Raw genomic sequence first — 27,097 nt, 5'->3', positions numbered from 1 at the left:
AAAATATGTTTAAGTGGGAATAAAATTAAAAGCAAATACGAGAAAAAAATTGTGTGCGTCCGGGAAATGAATAATCGTGCTTATTCTGCGTGGCGTGTGAAAATAGGCCTGAATAAATGAAAGTGAATATGAAGAAAAATCCGGAGAAAAAAAAAAGTGATGCTGGTCGACCACACTCGCGACCGGCTATATTTCGGAATGTGTGAAATGATGAAAAAAAATAAAAATAAAATATCTATGTGAATGGAAAAAAAAAGTTATAGAAAATAAAAGAAAATGCTCGCTTGTTGCACTGTGAAGTGAATGGAAATAATGAAAAATGAAGCATATTCTGTGAAGTGAATAATAGAGTTGATGGCACAATGGCATATGCGGCTGCTCGGGAGCAGCGCACTTTTTTTTGATTATTTCTAATAATGGAAGTTCTGGTAAGCTTGTGGAAATATAAAGCGATGTTTGCGGTTTTTAAGGTATGTACCCTTTTATATTTTGTAATTGAAGGCGACACATAACGAAAGTTTTCTTTCGTGGCGTCATTCCTGATGAATGAGAAAAAATGGCATTATATTCTTTAGCTGTCGATCGAGACGCTAGACGATGTGTGCATAAGAATAAAAAGGAGTATTAGTGATCATCAACCTCTCTATCGGACTGCAAACGCACCTATTCAAGTGTAGGCGTCTAGACCACCACGTGACTGTGAAAATGTGCGCGCGCCCAGTTCGCGCCGCGTGCCAAGTGCACACAGTTAAGCGTGTTGGTATGCGGTGCTGCCAAACGCACCTCGGTAGCCACCTACTTGTATTACTGCTCGGTGGGCCAGAGGCCGACAGAGAAAGCAGAGACAGAATGAGAGATTTTTTTTTGTGAGAGTTTCAGGGGCTCGACGCTGCGATTGCCTACTACAGTAACATGCGTTTTTGAAGAACATCGTGTCGTGATTGAATTCACTGTGGAGAAGGGAGAAGATAGTGTTGCGTCGATGGCGTGATGCGTGTCAGGGTGTCAGCCTTGAATGTACTGTGTTCGCTAGTGTAGTATGTAAATCCTAAGTCTGTAAAGGAAGACGAACATCTGCTTTGCTTTTACCATTCTGTGCATTCATATTTTGCTCTGCGGTCACCAGGTCAGTCGAAGCGCTAAGGAGATTTTTCTGCTTCGGTTTATATGGAGTGATACGTGATACTCAAGTTGGCGTTTTCCATCAAAGAATAAATAGGGTTGACGTTCCTTAAGTACAACATGCTTACGTTGCACTTATCGAAAAAAATAAACCCCGAAGAGTTAACCGGTCATTAAGGTTTAGTCGTTTTCACTTTTGTAAGATATCCGTACGGTGAAAAATAAGCGTTGTAGTTAAATGTCTTGAGGCTGTTGACCGTTCACTATAGTGATTCAATTCACTGACGTACATATGTGAGGTGACGTGATTTAATTCACTGATGTGTATAAGAAAGATAATGTGATTTAATTCACTGAAGTATGTGGTTAAGTGATTTAATTCACTAAGCGTGCATTACAGGCTGAGATACTTGAGCAAGAAAGCGCAAACGTGATTGAATTCACTGGTTCTAGAAAGAAAGGAATCTATGGCGGTGCCTTGAGTTGAGGTATGAGATTGAATTTAAGTTTGCTCTTCTTTCGCTTTCTAAGATATTAAATGATTGAGTTATTTGGATGCAATGGTTTTTAAGTTTTTTTACGGAACTCGTGGAGCTTACATATGGAGTATAACAGTCATAGCTATAATCCATGCGGGCAGGCAAACAGAAACTTTCTGAAAATTTTTGTTTTCTCCAAGAAACAGGGTTTTTGAGCGATTTGAAACTTGGGTGGTGTCTGCAGCAAATGGTAAACTCATCGAAAGCTTTCTGTTGAGAGGGCAGCAGAGGGTTGATAATTTTTTTTGGTCGATAGGGCTATATGGTTGCAGTCATGGACGAGGTTATTCAGGGTTCTCGTCACAATCTGAAACGAGCGCGTCACATGAAGATCATCTACGCATGAACTGAGAATTTACATAATGCAGAGATAGCAGATCGGAATAGCAGGTCGGACTGGTGGTGAATGCCTCAAAAACAAAGTACATGCTGGTAGGCGGAACCGACAACGACCGGATCCGTCTGGGTAGTAATGTTACGATAGACGGGGATACTTTCGAGGTGGTGGAGGAATTCGTCTACCTCGGATCCTTACTGATGGCTGACAACAACGTGAGCCGTGAAATTCGGAGGCGCATCATCAGCGGAAGTCGGGCCTACTACGGGCTCCAGAAGAAACTGCGGTCGAAAAAGATTCACCCACGCACCAAATGCACCATGTACAAAACGCTAATAAGACCGGTGATCCTCTACGGGCACGAGACATGGACCATGCTCGACGAGGACCTGCAAGCACTCGGAGTTTTCGAGCGACGCGTGCTAAGGACGATCTTCGGCGGTGTGCAGGAGAACGGTGTGTGGCGGAGAAGAATGAACCACGAGCTCGCTGCACTTTACGGCGAACCCAGCATCCAGAAGGTGGCCAAAGCCGGAAGGATACGGTGGGCAGGGCATGTTGCAAGAATGCCGGACAACAACCCTACAAAGCTGGTGTTTGCAACTGATCCGGCTGGCACAAGAAGGCGTGGAGCGCAGAGAGCACGATGGGCGGACCAGGTGGAGCGTGACTTAGCGAGCATTGGGCGCGACCGAGGATGGAGAGTGGCAGCCACGAACCGTGTATTATGGAGAAATATTGTTGATTCAGTTTCATCTTGAATTTGATGTAATACTAAATAAATGAAATGAATGAGAGATAGCAGAATTGCTGAAAAGGAGGGAAGTTCTCTATGTGCTTGATTCTGATAGGTGTCCCGGTTTGGATAAAGCTTGCCATCGTTGTCACATATTCTTTTGCTCTGAAGTTTAGGGCGGCAGCGGGAGTCTTGCATCAAGAGATCGGGAACATTGAGATGTGTTGAAGCTCATGAGGACGCCGAGGCTAAAACGGACGAGGTGCTGGTTCACAACATTGCTGGGGATAGGGACGCTTTTAATTAATGTCCCGTAGGAGGAAGGGAAATCGAGATTCTTATCAGTTCTAGTTATAGCTACATTTTGATCGTCGATGCAACCTTGGAACCACAGACAAACTTCTACTTTTGCTTCTCTACTAACTTCCCACCGTTAATTTTTTTTTTTTTGATAGTTGGTTCAAGTATTCCGAGGTTTGCAGATCGCTCGCTCACAGCTCTCTCATCGCTGCTGCTCCTGTATTACGTTGCTCACTACTGTCAGTACTCTGGTAGGTGCTTTGTAAAAGAATGATTGACATTGGACGATTGTGTTTTCATGATGATGATTTTTGTCACTATTTGTTCTGAGTAATACTCCTGTGTATCTGTGTAGTAGCTGTTGAAGATGTCTGATTAAAACAGTGACAAGACGCCGTAGCGCAGTGTCTCTATCCTGTGGTTTCCATGGATGAGACTTGTAAGAGACGTGTAAGAATGGTGAAACATACACTGAACGTTGTGACTTGTGCGGGTTGTGTTTCTACGTCAGCAGATGCAAATATGACCGGCAGGAAGTACAGTACCATGAACATTGATTGTCTAGAAAAAAGGGATGCTTCATTCAATCAGAGTATCGATCACCGAGGATTAGGGAAGAACTATTCAATCGTTCATCACGTATGATTCTTGCGTCGTTACAAGCTTTGCAACCGGAGGCTGTAAGAGGATGTGTCGATCAATTTGCAATGGCTACTACAACATGACAGCTGTTTCGGGAAGCTAAATTCGCGGAACACAGACTTGGAACGTCTATTGCATCTAGGATATTGTGATCCACAGGATCAAACAACATTTGTAGCTGCTGATGCTTCAAGAATGGAACTTGGGGCGGTGCTGCTGCAGTTGAAGGACAGTCTGACTTGTGTCATCAGCAATGGTTGTAGGTTGGTTGGTTGCGCTGCAGGTGTTCGGATTCAGGGTTGTTTGTATAAAAGGTTCATCGAAAAATGCTCATGTAATGTCTTGTATTGCCTCTTCGGTCGTTGGATGTTGGAAATAGATACTGAGGCTAATGATGACCAGGACATCGAATATCCTGTTTGCTCTTGCCTAGAAGCTGCTGCACATTGATATTTATGAGGTGTCTGGGACCACTTGGAGTGAGCTCACCAAGGAGTTCACTGTATATTGCGTAAGAGCTGCTTTTATGTCTAGTGACTAGACGTCACTTCAGATGGAGTCTTGTTCTGCGTGTCCTCCGAGGTTAAACATTTTTTGTTCTGTTCACTTTTAAATGCATATGGCAGTGGTAGTAACATATAAAGAGATCTTTGCTAGACAGATGTTGGTGGCCAAGCATAAACCAGAAGACGGCGTGACTGTATGAGGGATGTAAAGGATTCGCAAAGGAAGGCTGGCAGCTGTTTTATTCTGGAGTGCAGGTAAACGTATTAAACTGATAAACACGATAAACGTGGCAACTGAGTGAGAGCCTATGGAAGGTTGAGCTGCAGATCTCAGAGACATCGTTCGTGATTCATGTGTTTTTCACATATGCAGCGGTGACACCTGAGTGTCTACTTGAATCTAGAACGTGTAATACGGGTGGAAGGTGCCAGTCAGCAAAGGGGGAAAAGAATTGAACAGCTCGAGATTTGTATGGTGGCACGATGGATTCTCTGTTGCTATGAACCCAGAAGAAGAGCATGGGTATCATGAATTGATTTGTAGTTTGAAGCTTTTGGATTCAGAGTAGGTAAGTGTGGCTGCGATGCGAAGTGGGTGCAGGTCAGCAAGTTGTCCATGCAGTTAGAGTTATTTTGCCTAAAACGTGATGGTGCCAAGTCTCGGATGAAGATGCTGTGGATTTCTTGTTATTCTCACGATCACCGTTAAAGCGACGAATGAACGGCTTGAAAGTTGTAAACATCGTATTAAGTTTCTATAGTTAGACGACTTTATACAGCAGTCCCTGCTACGCGTTTCGTTTACTGAAGGAAAGGTCGAGAGAAGAGCGCGTAAGTGGAACTGAGCAATTTTCCGGATCGTGAAATTATGCTTGTACTTCAATGGGAGGTTCCTTACAGACGTCCGTGATGGCTCTAGCATTAGAATTAAGTCATTGGATACGGAAGGATTGAACAAAATAAATGAACATTTCCTGAAGTCGATCAACATAAAAGAAACTGAGTTTTTCTCGTGAACCTTAGATTATGGGGCTCCTACACGTTTAAAGAGATTGCGAAAGTTGCTGAGTAGGTACTAAATTGGTAAATGGGAACGTGACAGGTTTCATTGAATTTTGGTGCGTTGTAGGAGTTGAGTTTACAATTGGTTTCATTTATTTCAAGTGTTCGATGCTTGATTTGAAATAGTAGTCTTTTGTTTATAAAAGGGGGGATGTGGTAGACGGCTCAATCCGAAAGTATGCTCCACTCTTGATATATGCCGCATGTGTATTGGTGATACATTAATGCTGCCGACGGCTCGACTAACCGCATGCGAACATATGCATTCAGTTTGTTACTTAGACGCGTGAGCTACGGATCTCGGTACCACAATATTGATTAAAATTCAATGTCATTTCAAGACAAGTAAGTTGGCACAGTGGTACGAAGTCAGACTCTTGATCTCGAGGTTGTGAGTACGAAACCGGATGTCGGTTTTTCTTTTATTTATTTTTTTATCAAATGGGGCGTCGCATTAAATATCATAGAAAGTCAATCATTATCCTTTTTATTGATAATTTGAAGCATCGTATTACTGATTAAATGGAATCGAAAACAGTCGTCAGAAGTACATATATGGCCTCCACCAAGGTTGCAACCATTCATTTGCGAAAATTTACATTCATTTGCAATTATCTCAGTTCAGAAGCATGCTATCAAAAAACAATGTATGGATGAATTTAACCTTGTAGTTTTATCTGAAAGTTTGCCGAATAACATTGGGGTCGCAAACGTATAACAAAGTCGTGAGCGAGCTGTGAAGGCAACTCTCCACGCGGTGAATGTAAATTTCATTCACGCTGTGGAAAGTTACCTTCACAGCTCGCTCACGACTTTGGTATACGTTTGCGACCCCAATGTTATTCGGCAAACTTTCAGATAAAACTACAAGGTTAAATTCATCCATACATTGTTTTTCGATAGCATGCTTCTGAACTGAGATAATAGCAAATGAATGTAAATTTTCGCAAATGAATGGTTGCAACCTTGGCCTCCACTTTGGTACGCATATGGTTGTTTCGTGCATCTTATGCGAGTGATTTGGCTCCTATATAGTGATGCATAACCTAAATTATATAGCACAAAATGTTGACTGGGGTATATTATATGCCACTTTTGTTAAGGCAATGTGTACTTGTGCCAGCAGTTGCGTCAACCCCAGGTATAAAAACCTCTGGATAGCTTCTACTTTTCGATTTTTGTGATTTTTTCCGTAGATTGGGTAAGAAAATGATGTATGGCAATATTGTACAGAATATTGTGGGTAATCATATAATGGTTTGAAACTTTTGATAAAAATTGAGTGTTTGAATTTCGTAGAACAAAAACTGTTGTAAAATATAACTTTTTGGCATACTTGCATGTCTGAAAAACGGATAAACATGATCAAAACATCCTCCTATCAGCACATAATGTTCACAAAAGTTGTAAGGAACAGACATATCTTTCATTTAAGGGTTACCACGATATTTTATATGGCTTCTAGCCTCCACGGGCATTTTTTAAAGGCGAAAAATGACCAAAAAACACAATTTTGACTTGAGGCACCTCGAAATCTTCACCAATTTAGCTGAAAATTTGACCAGAAGTTTGTTTCAGCATTAGAATTAAGATGTGGGGGTGACTGGCTGAATTCGAGAAATTTCATTTTTCATGAAGAGGTCTAGTGTCCATTTCGCCCCGTACCTTTCCTGCCAGCCCCAAAAAACACAGTTTACAATTCATTATTTCTTCACAATAATGACATTCTACCTGCTGTAAATGATTGAAATACTTAAGAAACAAGTTAAAGTTGTAAGCCAACTGATAATATGTTAAGTTTTTGTCTGTTATACAGGCCTAACATACTCATTTGCTTAGGGTGTCCATTATGCCCCTAATCCCCCTATTTATGGAAAATTCGAAGTTATTTGGCGGGAAAAATGGCTTTTATTATTGCAACAGTTGATTTATTCATTGCATTTTTAACGTTTTTATTTGCTCAAAAATCAATTATTTATGGAAACTTTTGATTTATTTATGCATTTTTTTATTTGTTTATGGAACTTTTGTTATTTATTACTGCTTACACACCTGTTTCTTCACTGGGACTTTTCGAATTATTTATGGAAAATTTTGTACTTATTATGGAACGTTTAATTGTCTGCCCTCAAGTTAATGTCTGAGCTGCCCCAGATGATATGGTGAACATTAGCATCACTGCCAACAGTTAGCGGAAGGCCTTTTGAAGTACAGTATGCGATGACTTGCTTTTAAGGGAACGACTGTCACTTTAACTGGAAACTTTAAGTGGCTACGCAGTCTTTATTCTTAAAACGGGTTTATTGTTTACCCAACGTTTCGGCACTTAGGGATGGTGCCTTCATCAGGGGGAACTGTAATTTAGTTAGTTGATTATATGTGTCTCAACTAATTTTGTTTCACTTACAATAATGTTCTCGTTTCGATGAGGAATCCCACGCACGAAACTGAGGTTGAACCGGCAAATCCACAATGGCAAAACCAAACGGCAAGTACAACACAGCAACCAATCTACCGAGCCATACCGTACATCCCATCACTCTCCGACCGCATCATAAAAATTTTAGCCATAGACTACCCGGATATAACAATCACCACACGACAACATAGTTCGGTAAAAACTCTCCACTCCAGAATCAAATACCCTGTAAAAAAAAAAGAGATTAGTAATGTTATTTATAAAGTACCTTGTAATGACTGTAATGCCTGCTACATAGGAATGACGAGGAACAATTTACGGAAAAGATTAACTGGACACAAAGCTAACGTAAACAAACTTGACAAAATGATGAACGATGATGAACACACACACACAAATGACGCAAAAATAGCTCTGATAGAAACCACAACAGCCCTAATAGAACATTGTATAACACACAACCACAGATTTCAACTAGACCACACTAATATTATAGACCATAGTCATAAACCATCTACACTTCCATTCCTTGAAATGTGTCACATCACTAACACAGATCAAACAGTGAACAAACGTGCAGATACTGATGGACTCAACACGACATATGCTGGTCTGTTGCACGACATCAAGAACATCTATAGACGTGACAAATCTAGTAAGAAATCGCGGACCACAGAAGAATGACAATATGCAGATAGGGCACCAAGACCACCATTTAAAAATAGACTAATTAATAACAAGAAGATTTGCGCCATTAGTAAAAAGTCCACGTAGGTTCACGAAGTGTTACCCAGTGTAAGAATTGATTAATTTAGTTTGAAGACGGACATGTAAAATTCAAAATAACTAATCAGGCAAAAACAAAATCTACCCCACAGCATGTACCAAAAAACTAAAATCAGGACTGTTAAAGTTAGCCGAAACACTAGAGACAAAACGAGAACATTATTGTAAGTGAAACAAAACTAGTTAAGACACATATAACCAACTAACTAAATTACAGTTCCCCCTGATGAAGGCACCATCCCTAAGTGCCAAAACGTTGGGTAAACAATAAACCCGTTTGATGTTATTATTGTTTTAATCGCCGCGATTTGATGTGCGGTAGTTCATCGATTGGTTTTCGGCGAGAAATAATTAAAAACTTATTTGCCAGACTGTCCGGACGTTTCGGTCGATTAGTCCGCAGAAGATGGTCGAAGGCCAGTAAAATCGGCCACTTGGGCTGAACCATTTTGCATAAGTCTGCAAACATTGATTGTTGCTGTTCTTTTATGCTGAAGATTGATCTGAGCTACCCTAACCGTAGCCACTACCCAGCAGGTAGCTTTGGATTCTTATACATAAATGACGTTTATTTATGTTCTATCTCATTCATAGCCTACTACATCTCTCCTGATCTTTAATGAAATTTAAATTAATTAAAAATTACATGTTTTCATTCTGATCATAATAATGTATGTATCTACAGATATTGTTTTTATGCAATTCTCTTTTCAATATGGTTGACTAAGTTCCAGAAGGTTATCTCACGGGATTGTTGATTCTTTGGAGTATTCGACATCATATTTATCCTGCTATGAGGCTCGCTAAAGATGAAGATGAGAGTTCTTGAACCTGGTTAAAAGAGGTATTGATGAATATTTGAACACCAATATATATATATATATATATATATATATATATATATATATATATATATATATATATATATATATATATATATATATATATATATATATATATATATATATATATATATATATATATATATATATATATATATATATATATATATATATATATATATATATATATATATATATATATATATATATATATATATTCATTTTTGTCATTATACTTAGACACTATCATATATTCCCTATTTTTCCCAAATAAATTGATTATTATCATGAATAATTCTTCTTGTTTTCGTCAACTTCTGTTCAATAGATGGCTGAAATTAGACTATGAATTTTAACTGTTATAATATATTCAAGAGTCACATGAGCCGAATTAATAATTTGAATATTATAGTAGACTACTGGTTTGCTAAATCCATTGATATAAGTATTGATTCATTTTCATAATCAATATAGTGTTGTTTTCTCTATTTAGTAGATCGTCGTCTGTGTGTCAAAATTGGAACAGCTCAGTCCAGATACTTCTCAAATCCCTCTGGTGTTTGCCAAGGCAGCAACCTTGGCCCACTTCTTTTTTCTTAGTTTTTCAACGATGTGTATGCTGTACTGCCTCGAGGATGTCAGCTATTATATGCGTATGATCTGAAAATTTACCTGATCGTGAACTCGACTTAGGATTGTCGGGAGCTTCAAAGACTCGTCAACGTGTTCGCTGAATGGTGTGGGATCAATGAATTGACGATCAGTACGAGTAAATGCTCGGTAATCTCCTTCACGCACAAAAAAGATCCAATCAATTGGAGTTACAACATTGGTGGTGAACCTGGTGAACAGCTGAAAAGAGTTTTGGTGGTAAAGGATCTTGGAGTTCACTTGGACTCGAAACTCTCGTTTAGAGAGCACTATTCCATGATTATTGCAAAGGCGAATCGAAATCTGGGATTTATCTTCAGGATCTCCAAGGAATTCAGAGATCCATACTGTCTACGTGCGTTGTACTACTCGCTGGTGCGATACGTTCTTGAGTATGCGGCTGTGAGTCCGTATACTGGCACCTGGATATCGAGAATAGAAACCGTCTAATCTCGTTTCATTCGTTACGCGTTGAGGTTTCTTCCCTGTCGTGATCCTATAGAATTACCCCCATATCAGAATCGCTGCCGATTTCTCGGAATGGACACACTTTCCAGGTGGCGTCAGCTGGAGAGAGTATTATTTGTGCAAAAAGTGCTTGTCGGTAGTATAGATGCACCTAACATTCTTTCCAAGATCAATATCAATGTAACATCTCGTAGCTTAAGACGCTCTAATTTTATTAGATTACATTTAGGACGCACCAATTATGGTCAGAATGAACCAATTCGTGTAATGTGTTGTTGGTTTAATCATCAAACACACGATAGCTTGATTTTTCTGTTAGTTTGTTTCAAGCAACGTTTGTTAATTTCAAATGCGTTAATGTAATTTTAATTTAAGTTTTATTCATGTAGACACTGTTGTCAGATGAATGATGGGGGATAAATAAATAAATAAATAAATATGACACAAGCTTTTCAATAATCGTCTGCTCAATGTTATTTATTTAAAGATACTTTTCAAGAAACGGGCCGGATGATTCGTTTTATTCCTTCGATTCATTCTTTAGCCGGGCCGAATTCCAACGATCCCCCTGCGTTTTTTTTTTTCAGAAATGGACCAGGAACATTTTCCTCTTCATTTCATATGGAGAAGTAGACCGGAATCAGTATTCCCTTCACTCTCTCCTTTTTACCAAGGAGCGGACCGGACGATCTGTTTTATTCCTTTATTCTATACATACCCAAGTAACCAGAAAGCATTTAAAATAGCATTCCTTCAGCATTATAGTAGCCTTTACGACAAGGCGTTTAATGCTAATTAGCCGTATATGCGCCTATAGTGCTACCTCACAGCAGGTTTTGGCAAAATAACGGGCTGTCTTAGTGCTATCCCTTCAGGAACGTCGTGACTAAATGTCAAAAAAGCGTAACGCCTCGTCGAGCAAAAAAAAAAACAAAAATAGATTGACGTCTGATTCTCGTTCTCTCAGCCTGTTTCCCCGCTTCATCGTCCTTCTATATTCCAGCCGGTGGTAGGTGGTACTTTTTTGCTGATTTTTGTAGTGATGTAGGTTTGAACTCACGATCCGGAGATTGATGAATCATATCTGCTTCTGATTCTGTTGCTCCTGATCCACGATGCTAAAGCTGTTCCGGTGGCGTGCGTTGATTCAATCGCCAATATAAAGAATGATTCGATAACAACTTCAGATTCAACATCCAAAACTTGTTTTCATTGAGATATTTCATTATGGTAGAGCGTAGAGCATTACGATCCCTTCTTTCAAATATCTGTGAAATATGATTCTTTCTTCCCTCTTTCATACAATCCTATGATCCATCAAAGCATCCACCTATTCGGCACATTTTCCGACGAAATGATAAATAATTGGTGATTTTTTATCGACAAGTTCCCAATCCAATCCAGTTGCAGTAATGTTTTCTTTGGTGCATTTGGATGAGTAGGGGAAAATGAAGGAACAAATAAGATGTACAAATTTGTAAACAGAAGCATAGGCTCTGTAAGAGAGAGACAATATGTGTTGCCAAATGCGTAACATATCTCCCAACCTTTTTGCTCCTAGCATTTAAAGAGCAGTTGAAAAGCATTCTGATTGCTCCCAAGTGAAAACACTTTAAGCAGTTGAAATGCTTATTAAAGCCAAAAGCTTTTTAACAGCACAGCTTATGCTAACTCAAGGCAGTTATGCATTCGAACAGCTTATGTAGGGCAGCAAGCAGTGTAAATGCATAATACGGGCTGATACACGGCTTATTCAAATGCTTAGTGGTTACCTGGGTAGAATGGATCGAATTTCAACAATCTTCGTTCCTTGTACAGAAACGGACCGGGATTTACAAATCCCCTTCGTTTCATACGAAGAAGTAGACCTGAATCAATGTTCCCTTTACTCTATACTGATCAACCAAAAGCGGAACTGAAGGATTGTGCTATTCCTTCATTTCATCATAGAAATGGACCGAATTTTCCAATCATTGTAAATTCCTTTTACAGGAACCGACCAGGGTTTATAAATCCCTTTGTTTAAGATGTTGACCGGAAGCACTTATAGTGTTCCCTTTACATTCATTGTTCACCAGATTTTTTCCTCATTTCCTTTTAGAAATGGGGCGAGTTTTCACAAATTTCCTAAATTCGTTCTACAGAACCAGACAAGATTCCTTTTTATCTTCTATGATTTGTTTTTCTATGGGAAAATAGACCAGAATAGCTGTAGTATTTTTTTAACTTCTAGCAGGAATTGAAAAGCAGATGGTATTGCTAGTAGCGCTATTTCAATTCACAATAAAAATGCTTTTAATATGTATTTTTTTTTTCTATGAATCATGATCCTCACAACCTTTTCATTTCTAGTTAGTAGTAGAGATGGGCAATCAGATCCGGACCCGTTCAAAAGATTCGTATCCGCAAAGTGAGTGAGTGAACCGTGGATCTTTTACAGAGAGAACCGGATCACTAGTTTACATGCTTTTGTGCGAAAGAACCTAAAAGAAACGATATTTTCTCATTGTTTTGCTCTGGTTCATTCCCAAAACACAGCTCTACGAAACACGCCAAGCACACACAACCAACAGCGGTGGTCCAGTATCCTCCCCCTGATCGGCAGCCGCAAACAACGCACACGATCTCTCGCTCTCAGCTCAAGCGGGAGAGCAGTACCCGCAGTCCGCAGAAATCTGATCCGAACAACACGAACTCACACATTATCATCCCTTCGTTCGGTTCTTCAGCAGTATCCAGTATGTTGTGTAGTACTGACGCTGGGAGAGAGATAATGCGGGTATTTCAAAGCAGATCAAGAGAATGAGTGTCGCTTGCTGTGTGTGAGAGAATAAATTGGAAGCAAGAAATCCCATTTGGTTCGGTTAAGGTGAAACGGGACGCCGTGTTATTTTTCCTATCTTGCCTCTCTTTCTAACAATTTGCCTCGCGATTTTGAAGATGGTAATCTCGAGTTCTATCGCACTGAAGATGCTGAAAAACAATCAGCATATGCACTGCAAGTGAGCATACACAGTGATAGGTTTTTGTTGCAAAATATGAAGTAGAATCTGAGATTACCATCTTAGTAGCAACAGAGCAATGGCGGATATTTCCCCGACCGTCCCGTCGCCCTTAAGCTTGATCATTCATTCCATCCATAACTGAGCCGCTGATCTGCTCAAAGATCCGGTTCACTAATGTGATGGATACGGTTCGGATCCGATCACTGAAGTGAGCCGTTTTTCCCACCTCTCACCAACATGAGCAACAATTATCGTATTATTTTTACGATATTTTTTTACACAGTAGTACATCTGAGAACCAGACCATATCTGTAGCGGAGGCTAATTCATGATCCTTTCATTTGCAAGATTACCAATCTCAACCGTTAGTGAACAAACGCACATGTTCTGGATTATTTTTAACTTTACGAAAGCCAACAATGCTAGAATAAATGAATGAACTGTGGGGACTTGTAAATCAGATTTGTGTAGATACTTTTAATATTCAAATGAATAGACAAAACGCCGCTTACTTGAATAAGTAAATACATATAAGTCTTATTTATATTATCTCCCATTTCAAAACAACTGGTTGTATGAAAAGTATTTCGATCATTTGCCTTTACATGTAAATGCAATGTAACTTCCCTAATTTGCACCATGCTCAATAAAGCGAATGCACATATTTTTTTACTAATCATTCCTCAAGGATCTATATTATATTGTAACAAATGGATTAAAACACATGATAGTGGAATTCAATTATTACTTTTGATTTAAACGTAATTGCTTCCAACTTCAATAATTTTTATTGTGCTTGTTTTTGGTGTAGGAATGTGAGCAAAATAAATAGATGAAATTAATCTTCCGTAACTTACGCGGTTGGCCACCACCACCAGCGCCATGCTAATGCTGAAACAAAAAGCGAGATTTTTTCAACATGTTGTACAAAACACAACAGCAAGATCACTGGAGGTTTAGAATACCTAACGACACAGTATTTTCTTGAACGGTAAGTTTTGTGTGTCTGGCTCCTAATAAAATGCAACTGTCTAATAGAGCGCATGGCTATGGAACATCGGAATCATAATGCCACGTCAACTTCACATAGCTCCCAACACAAATTCATATAATCCAATAACGGGGCCGGATCACAACGTCCGAGGCCATACTGTCCCGGTCGTTAAGTCGCGTTTTTTTGCGAAATAACGTCCAAAAGATTGGATGCGTCATAATATCCTATGTGCCTTCTTTCCTTGGACTTCGTGGCGTATCTGCATGTTCGGACGTTATGCCCCGAAAAAATGCGCCATAAAGTCCTGGGACATTATGGCCTCGGACGTTATGATACTGCGCCTCCAATAACACTCGTTTACAGCATTTTTGAACTCGGTATGGTGATGATCATTTTTGGTATAGAATCATGTCCTGAATTCGAAAACGCTAAGGAAAAAAAATACAGTAGAGCGGAATGTTTTTCGACTTTCTATACAAGGTTGATAATTTGAAATCGATGTTTGTGATATTTTTAAGTAACGTCGCTCACTTCACACATCTCATTCTCCGTAATCAATGCTCTGATTGAGCTGAATTTTTTACTGTAACTCGCCTACACATGATATGACAAATGAACGTTGAGAAATAATTTTTGGATTGTTTTTTTCTTGTTGAAAAAAAATCATTTCTTCATATATTTTTGGAAACTTGGCTTAAATTTAAGGAGATCGTCCCTAAAACTCGCCAATATCTTGAACTTCATCAATCTGCGCAAAACCTGCAATCAGATGATCGAATGGTATTGTATTCAGCTTTTAATTAATGGAAAAAGATTTGAAATTGATTGAACAAAACGTAAGACATTTGAGTTTTAGTAAATTCCGTATTTTTAAAAGCTGTAAAACTCGATATTGAGCTAAAACTCAAAAACCGCTCTACTTAAATTTTTTTGAAGCACGGTTTCGAAATCAGTGCTAAATTGAACTTCAAAAATGTTGGTGGTAGACAGAAGTTCACGACTTTCGTTTTATTTTGTAAACAAGTGTAATAGCTATCCTTCAACGAGTTCTGATGATTTTTTTTTTCAATAGGATACTCGTCAATCATGGAGGTAAAAGTAGCTTCATGTAGTAAATTAATCAAAAGTAAAAGTAAAAGAGACGTTTATTTATGTCCTATCTCATTCATAGCCTACTACCCATACAACTTTTAAGCTTAAATGATTGAATGAAAGTCATGCTTGCACAGCCTCATGCAACTATGTGCTAAGTAATTAGTTCAATGTGTGTTTAAGAATCTCTAAGAGCTCTCTTGAGTATAGGTCATTGGATATACAAGCGTAATCAGTCTGGAACAAGATCTAGAATGTCTTGAATCCCTTCTGTAAACGCTTTAAAGCACCCCACACCACCCCCCCCCCCTCCCGAAAACACCTGCATAACGCCTCTGAAACCCTCCAGAAATCTTCTGGAGCTTCCTGAAATACCTTCAAAATCCCTTAAAACTCCTTCGGTCGAACCCCATGTAACGCACCTGAGACCCTTCGAAATCCCCTGAAACCTCACATGCGCCTTCATCAGGGAAGGCCAAAAGAAAAATTGCTTCGTTATAATTGTTGCTAAAATATTCGATTCATCATTTATCAATGAATGAAATCAAAGTTGGTATTCGACTGAGCATCAATAATGGTGATAATTTAAACTTGTAATCAGGAAACACCATTTTCATTATTGTACTAGCAAAAGCAAGCGGATACAATTTCAATTCAACTTGAAGCGCATCCAAAAGCAATTAGGCACACAAAACACCTTGCCTACATGTACGTAATTTGAAACTTCTGGGTCAAAAGTTAGGCCACATGACGCAAGCTGACTGAATTTTATATCTCTAGAATACTTCTACAACAGTTTTGAAACTTGATGAACCGGTTAAGACAAAACATTGGCATGTAGTCGGAAACCATAGATCTGATTACAGACTTCTCTACTTTTTGTAACATCATCCTGGCCCGCTTTGCTGATAAACATTGAGACCCCAGAACCACGTTTGTCTAGCACGCGACTGTTTTCTGCAAAGTACATACATTAGTCCAAAACAGGAAAAACAGTATTGAATTCCCACGGATTTACAGAGTCATTCGAAGAGTGGATGTCTCAAATTTTCAACTGGCCCACCAACACCGCACCGGGTGACAAAGTTGCATCATTGGCAAAATACTGCAGCGAGCAGTTCACTGTGCTTGGCTTCGATTTTTTCCTCCTGTGTTTGTAGCACTTTGAGCTCGAACCAAAACCAGCTCAACGCGGCGCGGGTCCCGTTCGAGGAATTGAAGCCCTGCATTGGAGTTTGAATTGAGACGCGCACTCGAAAGGGCGGACAAACGAACGGATCGTGATCTGGTTTAGAACTGTGCCAGAAAAATCCAAGGTCTTGTTGATCTTTGCGGGAAACTGTTGGATGTGTGAGAAGTTTTGTCGACCTAGATTAGAATCTAGATCCAAGTGTTTGGGGTTTTGGGGAATTGCAAGAAAATTGTGAATGGACTGGACACTGTTGGGATTGAATGAACTGCTTAAAAGCAATTATCTTGGTTGAGGATCGATCAGTTTAGTGTTGACCAAGTGAGAAGTTGAGGAAATAATGAAGACTCTTTTGGTGGTGATTGTCGTTTGCTTGGTGATTTGTGAAGGATACATTCCTGAGTATCGAAGATCTAAGAGTAAGCGAGGAAGATACGTGGAAGAAGACTCATATGAAGATGACTATGGTGAAATAAGTATGGAGGAAACGGATGAAGACATTGCGCCTCGAATTGAGCGCAAGATGAGAGCCAGTGTGAACGAGCCATCCTATGGTTACTCGAAGTCTTACAAGCGAAGGGAAGATCGTGATTATGGAGTGAAGATGCGGAAGCCCAGCTACTCGGATAAGAAAAGCCGATCCAAATACCAAGTGTATGAGAAAAGTCCTCACAGAACATTGAAAAAGGATATCGTTTCAAGGCTGCCAAACTCTGCGGCGGCAGTACGAGGTCGTAAGAAGGATCATAGGTCAGCTCCCGTATACGAATCAATGCATCCTTACCCATCACCCCCGGCACCATACTCATCGCCGCCATCAGCGGTCCCATATCATAAGCCAGCCCCCGTCAAACCTCAATGTGGCCAACAATTGCTGATTTCGTGTACGCCTACAGTAACCAGAGTTCCATGTTCGGCACATCCTGGCGGGCATCATCCAACTCCAGCTCCTCACGTCCCTGAGCCAGCATACCATGAACAACCAGCCTATAATGCACCTCCACCACCATACACGGCTCCCGTCTACACGCCACCGAAGTATACACCACCAAGCTATAGTCCACCAGCCCATCATAGCCAACCAGTGTACACTCCACCAGTCCACACTCCTCCAGCCGCACAATACCTTCCACAACCGAAGCCTCTGTACCACCACCACACAGTTCAACCACAACCGGAGCAGCCAGTTCATCAACCCCTGTACCACAAACCAGGTCAGCACCCATACTACCATCAACCGAAGCCGGCACCACAGTTAGCAGCCCCTCCGGCTTACCACCAGCCCTACCAGCCAACGTACAAGTCAATGGAGCCCGCCCCGTCCTTCGCCGCTCCCGTAAGCGAAGACAACCAAGAGCCTGCCCATCATCCGATCATCTCGGCATTTCCAGCGACCACAACCTCCACGACGACCACTCAGCATGTCCCCACGGTACCGGCCGTCCCAGACAAGAGCCCACAGAGCGCCGACAGCCACACTCCTCGTCCAGCGGCTGGTAATGAGGAGACCTCAAACCCAAGGGAAACTTCCGGCGACGAACCCGTGGGTAGCGGAAGGGTAATCACCGAGCCAACTACTACCACCAGTGCGCCGACTCTGACAACGACGGCAGCGGCGGTGCCGACTCCGCAACCAAAACCAAGCGCCGCCACCACGGAGAGCGAAGACTATGCGCAGCGCTAGCCCCCTTTTCCCCATTACCTCCTTCATCACCCATCCATGTTCCATCCCGTCCACAAGTGGACAACACCTGCGGTTTAATTTATTGTCATTTGTGAAGGAAATAAATAAAGCGAGTTTTGCTTTGGAAATAAACCCAAAAGTGGTCGATAGATCTTTTTTTGCTGACATGTTACAATTTTACTTCGAATGGACTTCTACAATGAAGTGTTCGCCTTGGTTAAGCTCGGATGTTTTGTAATTGAACCTTATGAACTTTGATTCTTGGTGGATAGAAGGTACATTTCAGAAGGTAGTGCACAGCTTATGAAGCAAATCAGGTAAATATGTACCTGTTGCTAGAATTGGATTGATCACCGGCCGCTCTTTAAACCGAATATCGTTTTTCTTTTTGAATCTGTGTAGTAATTGGGTCTGGAGAGATATAACAACAAACAAGGTTGATTTTAAACATGTCCTCGAAATATTAATCTGTGATAGCTATCTCATAACATTGTTTGATTTATGTATGTGCAAACATCAGTATATTACACCAAAAATACACATACTCAATGTTATAGCCAGAACACGCTCTAATCCGCCCATCGTACTCTTTGCGCTCCACGCCTTCTTGTGCCAACCGGATCTTTCGCGAACATCAACTTTGCAGGGTTGTTGTCCGGCATTCTTGCAACATGCCCTGCCCACCGTATCCTTCCAGCTTTGGCCAGCTTCTAGATGCTGGGTTCGCCGTAAAGTGCAGCAAGCTCATGGTTCATGCTTCTCCGCCACACACCGTTCTCCTGCACACCGTCGAAGATCGTTCTTAGCACGCGTCGCTCGAAAACTCCGAGTGCTTGTAGGTCCTCCTCGAGCATGGTCCATGTCTCGTGCCCGTAGAGGATCACCGGTCTTATTAGCGTTTTGTACATGGTGCATTTGGTGCGTGGGTGAATCTTTTTCGACCGCAGTTTCATCTGGAGCCCTTAGTAGGCCCGACTTCCGCTGATGATGCGCCTCCGAATTTCACGGCTCACGTTGTTGTCAGCCGTCAGTAAGGATCCGAGGTAGACGAATTCCTCCACCACCTCGAAAGTATCCCCGTCTATCGTCACATTACTACCCAGACGGATCCGATCCTGTTCGGTTCCGCCTACCAGCGTGTACTTTGTTTTTGAGGCATTCACCACCAGTCCGACCTTTGCTGCTTCGCGTTTCAGGCGGATGTACAGCTCTGCCACCGTTCCTAATGTTTTGGCGATAATGTCCATGTCGTTCGTAAAGCACACAAATTGACCAAATTTTGTGAAAATCGTTCCCCGGCTGTTGAGCCCGGCTCGTCGCATCACACCTTCCAGAGCGATGTTGAAGAGTAGGCATGAGAGTCCGTCACCTTGTCTCAGTCCCCGGCGAGATTCGAATGAACTGTATAGTTCACCTGAAACCCTTACGCAGTTTTGCACACCGTTCATCGTTGCTTTAATCAGTCCAGTCTGCTTCCCGGGAGAGCCGTTTTCGTTCATGATTCTCCATGGCTTTGCGCGGTCGATACTGTCATATGCCGCTTTGAATTCGATGAACAAGTGATGCATTGGGACCTTGTATTCACGACATTTCTTGAGAATTTGCCGTAAAGATCTGGTCCATTGTCTATCGGCCGTCGATGAAGCCGGTTGATAACTTCTCACGAGCTCATTCGTTTGAGGTGACAGACGACGGAAGATAATCTGGGATAGCACTTTGTAGGCAGCATTCAAAATAGTGATCGCCCTGAAGTTCTCACATTCCAAATGGTTGCCTTTCTTGTGAATGGGGCAGATCACCCCTTCCTTCCACTCCTCCGGTAGCTGTTCGGTTACCCAGATCCTGACTATCAGCCGATGCAGACAGGTGGCACACTTTTCTAGGCCCATCTTGATGAGTTCAGCTGCGATACCATCCTTACCAGCTGCTTTGTTGGTTTTGAGCTGGTGAATGGCATCCTTAACTTCCCTCAGCGTGGGAGTTGGTTTATTTCCGTCCTCCGCTGCACTGCCGTCGTCGTTTCCTCCGTTGCCTACGTTCTCACCGCCGTTCAGGTGCTGATCGAAGTGCTGCTTCCACCTTTCGATCACCTCACGTCCGTCCGTCAAGAAGCCTCCGTCTTCATCCCTGCATATTTCGGCTCGCGGCACGAAGCCGTTGTGGGATGCGTTGAGCTTCTGATAGAACTTCCGTGTTTCTTGGGAACGGCAAAGCAGTTCCATTTCTTCACACTCCGCTTCTTCCAGGCGGCGCTTTTTCTGCCGAAAGAGACGGGTTTGCTGTTTCCGCTTCTGTTTGTAACGTTCCACGTTCTGTCGAATCCCTTGCTGCAGCATTACCGCCCTCGCTGCGTTCTTCTCCTCCAAAACCGTTCTGCACTCTTCGTCGAACCTTTCGTTCGGTCGATTCCGTTCCACGTACCCGATGGTGCTCTCTGCTGCGTCGTTGATGGCTGCTTTTACTGTTCTGAAGAAGTACTTTAGAGGGGCCACATCGAGCTCTTCCTTTTCTGACAACGCTGCCTCGAGATTCTACGCGTATGCTGAGGCGAAATTCGGTTGTTTCAGTCGCTCAAGGTTACGATACAACGGTGAGGACACCCGCACCGTACATTACTGATGACGGAAAGTTTCTGGCGCAGTTTGACCATCGCCAGATAGTGGTCGGAGTCAATGTTAGCGCCACGATAGGTCCTGACACCGATAATGTCGGAGATGTGCTGATCGTTATTCAGGACGTGGTCGACTTACAATTCCGTCTGCTGTCGTGTTTTCCAGGTGGGAGGCTGTGTTGGAAAAAGGTGATACGTATAGCCATATTTTTGGAGGCGACGAAATCAATGAGTCGTAGGCCGTTTTCATTCGTCAGCTGGTGGGCGCTGAATTTTCCAATCGTCGATCTGAATTCTTCTTCCTGGGCTAATTGAGCGTTTATGTCTCCTATGATAATCTTGACGTCGTGACTTGGGCAGCGATCGTACTCATGTTCGAACTGCGTGTAAAATTCATCTTTGTCATCATCAGTGCTTCCAGAGTGAGGGCTGTGAACGTTTATTATGCTGAAGTTGAAGAATCGGCCCTTGACCCTCATCCAGCGCATGCTTCCGTCGATCGGCCACCAAACGATCACGTGTCTCTGCATCTCGCTCATCACTATAAAAGCTGTTTCCAGCTCACGTGTGTTGCTGTAACTCTGGCAGATGGTATGATTATCTCTGACGTTTGCACTATAAATCCTGTTCAACACATCTCCTACGATGCCGAACCCGCAGTCCTTCATTAGATCGACAAGTATACGGGTGCTCCCAATGAAGTTGGGAGATCAGCAGTTCCATGTACCGAGTTTCCAATCACGAACTCGGTTTTATTCGCTGGGCAGTGGCTAGTAACCTCAATGGGATCTGTATTGTGTGAATTACTCAGACTTTACCGTGCCGTCTCAGGGAGTTACATGTGGTTTCAGAGCACTCATGGGATAATTTGAGAAAGACGTTTCGGGATGTTTCGAGATTTCCAAAACCACCAACCCCCCGAAATCACCTAAAATGCCATAAAACCTCTGCAACCTGAATAAAGAGATAAAAAAAAACCTCTTTTGAATCCCCTTGAAACTGTTTTAAACCTCCCTAAATCCCTCTAAACCCCTCCTAAAATCCTCTGAGAAGCCTTAAAACACCTTGAAGTTCCTCTTGGCAGACCCCTGGGACCGTCGCGAATCCCTTCGAAACCCTCCTGAAATTCCCATGAAATTTGAAATTGAAAACCTGACAAATTTGTTGCAAATAATTTGAAATTTCGACTACCGCAGTGAACCGTTCATCAATTACAGTATGCGACAGGCAAAAATGCGAAATGATTTTTTCAACTTCAAACCTCATGTTCGTCCATTTGACGTTAACCAATCTATGTTTCAACATTCCATGATCTCCAACAGGCTAGTTTTCTTATTCTTCTTCTTCTTCTTTGTGGCTCTACATCCCCACTGGGACTTGGACTGCCTCGCTTCAACTAAGTGTTCTTCGAGCACTTCCACAGTTATAAATTGAAGGGCTTTCTTTGCCTGCCATGGCAGGCATGCATTGCATGAATTCGTACATTGTGTGGCAAGTACAATGATAATTAGCAAGTGCCTTCTAATTACAAGTTTTTCCAGTATGTTTCAGACATGCCAGCAAATCTGGTAAAGTGCCAGTAAAATGTGCAATATGTTTCATTGTACTCTTTCACTATGGGGGATTCCCATACAAGCAGGCGGACAAAAATATTTTCGTCATATTTTCGAGGATTTGTTGGAATTATGTAGTTGGTTCGTTTAAAATATATTGTTTATGAACATTTTTAAACATCACGACCAAGTTTTGAAAAGGGCGTATTTTCAATATGGTCAAATAACTGATAATATATATAAAGTTTGAATTTGTTTAATTTTTTTTATATTTTTATTTTGTTTTTTTTTGTACTTAGAATGAGTAGCTACATTCCAAAATGAATTCCAATGGAATTTGCTTAGAATGTTTGAGAATCGTCGTTTAATCTCAAAGGTGCGCCCAGGCGGTCCCGTGCGTAAAAAACGCTGAATCTCCCAAGATCATTAGTGTAGACCTAAAGCTTGACCATAAACTGATTTTGAGCCTGGGAATGTTTGGGAAAAAAAAGATGCCGATTAACAAAATTTTAGTCCCATGCCTTTTTCAACTTCTTCTTCTTCTTCTTCTTCTTCTTGTACCTTTTTTTTCTTACAATTGTTCAACTATTTCACAAACGCAACTGTTTGTTGGAAAGCTTGCTTCATTACCTTATCAATGATGTTTTGAAACCAATAGATAACGATGATATTAATTAAAAATATCGATTTGAAATTATGTGTTGTTTTTTTTGCGAAAATTACATTTTTTTTTTGCTTTATTCAACTTTGATACTGCAGAGCGGACCTTTGTGATGGTTAGAACACTTGACTATCACGCCGAGGACCTGGGATCGAATCCCACTCCCGACAAACTCGCAAAATGTGAGTTCTTCCTTCGGAAGGGAAGTAAAGCGTGGGTCCCGAGATGAACTAGCCCAGGGCTAAAAATCTCGTTAATACAGATAAAAAAAAAACTTTGATACTCAATATCTTTGTAACTACATCAGCTAGAAACTTGAAATTCTAAATTTCTCTTAGTTTATATGTTTATTATTGATAGAAAATTACAGAACAAGCATTGGTGGAAGTCACTTTTCTGATTTTTGTCCGCCTGATATCCTATAGTGCCTTTGTTGCGTCACATGGCGCAGTTCGGTCGGCTGAGCGGCCGACCGCGCCGAGCTCTCGACGCATACTAATTAGACACCAGCAGAACAAACTGCCTGGTGGCTAGGTATGCGGAGTACGAGAGTAAGTCTCGGCTTCATAAAAATAATTCGCTCTCACTTGTAGTTAGTGGGAGGAGTGTGTTGTGGATTGGCATCTAAGCCGAAAAGAGAGATGAGTTTGTGATTAGAACACTCTCACAGTGCGGCTTCGGAGGCTTTCTATTCCGCAGAACGTTAAAGCACCGGTCTAGCGAATACGGAGACGTGGGTTCGAATCCCACCAGAACGCGATTTTTTTCACAAATTTCCAGTGAATCAAAATTCAACAATCGCGCAACAATAATGGTAATGTCGCAATCTGTATTTGTTGCGACAATCCACCCTATGCGACATAAGTTTGTCTCAACTTGAAAATATTAGGATAAACATCGTACACCACGAGTTTAGAGATGTTTAAGCCTTGCATTGCGATTTTCGAACGGTAACTTCGAGTCGGTATACACTGCAGCTCTGGTGAAGCTCTATCATCAAACAGTTTCGACTTTGGGTTAGTAATTATTGATTATTCTCGAGTTGAAAAGTACGCAACAAATTCAGCTTCCGTTTTGTCTGCAACAAAAAATTTCGAGATCATGTCATTATCTGTTACCAACAGGGATAAAGAGTAATCGTGGCGCCTTCTTTGTTGCTTGTTTTGTGCCTCTTTTGGCTGACAATTCTTTTCACTGCAAATTTCATCTCTCAATTTGTCAATTAGCAACATTTCGTGCCTTCTAATTACAAGCGCTTAGATGCATTCACTTTTGTTTTCATTACTTAGCGTAGTACAAGTGACTCAGTTGTTCGACTTAGAATATTTTCGTGCAGGGAATATTTCTAGAAATTTTCGGACAAGATTCTTCTGAATGCTGGGCAGAATTGTGAGCAGACTTATTTTGAAACTTGTACCACATTAGTGTTAATTTTTTGGTAGATTAATAAAGAGAACCTGGCTGAATTCCTGCGTTGACCCCTGTATCATTACTAGTACGGTTTTTGATAGACTTTTTTCCAGGACGATTCCAGGATTTCTGGAGAAATCTGTGAAAAAATGCATGCAAAATCCTTAAAAGTTGTACTTTTAGAACAACGGCATATTACTAACATGATAAACTTGAATTCATAAACACGTTTTTAGCTGACAGACAGAGAGGAGACAGCTCACTGACAGGTATGGTGTTTACAGTTCTTCTTTTCACAATTTTGTACGGCGAAAATGTTCTAAAATGATTTGCATATTGAGTTCGCTGCAACAAAACATGGATTAATGGATTCGTTGCGCTGCTTGAGGAAAATTGATTATCATTATTTAATCTTTTTCAATTACAACAAATGGACCAAATTTTTAATAAGAATTTTCGGATATTTGGTCACTTTGAATTCTCTTTTAAATCCGTCTTGAATCATGTGTAATTATTTTCTCTCGTCCCCTGGAGCCTCTTCTAATAATTCAACACCGTCGGGCTTCCTTTTTCTTATTTATTCAATTGATTTTCCATTAAACAGAGGAATTTTGAAGTAAAGGCAGCATTTTTTTTTAAATCGCGGTGCACTTATCAAGGCTTTACGGTGCATCAAGTGCACCTCAATGCACGATTTGAGCACCCCTGTTATAGAGACTTTAACCGTCCGGAACAACCATTCACTTCTTTTCGTGAATCGCTGTCCTTGGCAAGTTCATCCATCCGAGCAATCCATGTGTACAGTTTTTCAGAGTATCAGGTTCCATTATTACGTAAGATTCACCTAAAACCTTTACAGTATTTGCACCAAATAAGTGCTTCATGGGTTCCTTGTTGGAAACTGGACTTTTTCGGAACTTTGAAAGAAAAAACTTCTAAATACGCAATGTCGGTTAAATTTGTCACGAAATTAAGTCCCTGAAACTCAAAACGATAGTCATGATTCAAGCTTTTCCCATACATATAGGACCGCACAAAAAAGCTGTCCATAAACTACGTAGACTGGTAGAAAGGAGGGGGGTTTTCCAAAGTATACGAGCCATACCAATCAAAGTTTTATATGAACGGCAGTCTACGAGGGGGAGGGGGTGCCTGAGATGGCCAAAAATGAATCTATGTGCGTAGTATAAAAACAGCGCCATTATTACCATTGCAAGATTACCATACTTCTCGCGACAATTTTGTACTGTGGACAGTTCAAAATAAATATATGTGAACATACACTTTCTCCCCCAAACATTATTATACACCTGTACAAGCTAACGAAAACTGTTGATATAGGTTGTCATAAATATATTAATGGCATTTGAGTAAATATTGACTCTCATTGATCAACAAAGTATAAATTCCAGCAAATTCCATTTCCGTCATCATTCAGTGTCATCCTACCTGAAGTTTGAAGTTGCATAGAGAAAAATGCATCTCTACAAGATCTTGGCCGCCGTAGCCGTGGCGTTGGCTCTCGTTGGATCATCGATGGCTGTTAAGGACGGCGCAAAGGGGCATCCCTCTGGAAAGCTGATTAAGAAACCCTTGATTAAGGTGCATGTCATCAAACCTTTTGTAAAGAAGGCCCCAACAACGGCCTAAAAGGTTTTCAATAAAAGATAAATGTGAGAACTGCGTGATACCTTACATGTGGTAAGAATATTATTTGTTGAAAAAAATCCCTAATGGTTAACAATTCCAGAACAAGTTTTTGTGTAGAATCACTTACGTCGATATTAACGATGCATCCCCCCTGGCAGGGCACTAGAATAGGGCAAGGCAAAACAAGTCAGACAAAATGCGAGCAATTAAGGGACCTATAACCTTAGCCACACGTATAAAAAGGCAGTATTCATGTCCTAGGGAGAGCCGTAGCATGCGGTTGGCTCCCGTTAAGGGGCTGTCCATTAATTACGTAAGGGTTTATGGGGGGAAGGGGGATTTGAGAAATCTTACGCGCCATACAAAATATTTGAATTATCTTACAAAAAATCTTACAAGATGGGGTGCGGGCTTCGAAAAATTGTAAAAATCCCCTTACATAATAAATTAACAGCCTCTAAGGAGCCTCATAAAGGCTCTTAAAAATTCTAATGCTAGAAAGGTAAAGCATGCTGCTGTTGTACTCATGCAGGTTACTAATTAGGATTCAACTATCAATTGTACATAAAATTAATCATATATGGTAAAACACATCGTTTTGACTTCACACCGCTAGTTCGATGCCTTCCTTTTTCCCCCAGAAATACGAACTCATTTGGTTGAACATTTAAGCGCAGTTTTGAGTTCGAAAGGAATCGCTCAAGAAACTTCTTGAGTGATTCCTGGCAGAAACTTTCTTCGGTGACTGCCATTTGAACTGTCATTTCTTCGCTACTGCGTACTGCGATCGAAGAAAAACCGGTTTCTTGAGCGATTCAGGCAAGGAATTTCCCATGCA

General features: G+C 41.1%; 1 protein-coding gene across 1 annotated transcript; it reads left to right on the top strand.

Annotated features, from left to right (window-relative positions):
• The first annotated feature begins 16,385 nt into the window (after positions 1–16,385).
• LOC109414339 (uncharacterized) lies at positions 16,386–18,491 on the top strand. Its single transcript, XM_019688156.3, has one exon. The coding sequence runs from the start codon at positions 17,031–17,033 to the stop codon at positions 18,372–18,374; it is 1,344 nt and encodes a 447-aa protein (XP_019543701.3). The 5' UTR covers positions 16,386–17,030; the 3' UTR covers positions 18,375–18,491.
• Positions 18,492–27,097: the final 8,606 nt, after the last annotated feature.

Source organism: Aedes albopictus, chromosome 2, assembly GCF_035046485.1.
Source record: "Aedes albopictus strain Foshan chromosome 2, AalbF5, whole genome shotgun sequence".
NCBI classification, from domain to species: domain Eukaryota; kingdom Metazoa; phylum Arthropoda; class Insecta; order Diptera; family Culicidae; genus Aedes; species Aedes albopictus.
Note: the sequence above shows the minus strand (reverse complement) of the source record. Positions and strands in the feature narration are given on the sequence as shown.

Bases quoted from the DNA above. Each gene is read 5' to 3' on its own strand.
- LOC109414339 (XM_019688156.3), top strand. From the start codon at position 17,031: ATGAAGACTCTTTTGGTGGTGATTGTCGTTTGCTTGGTGATTTGTGAA.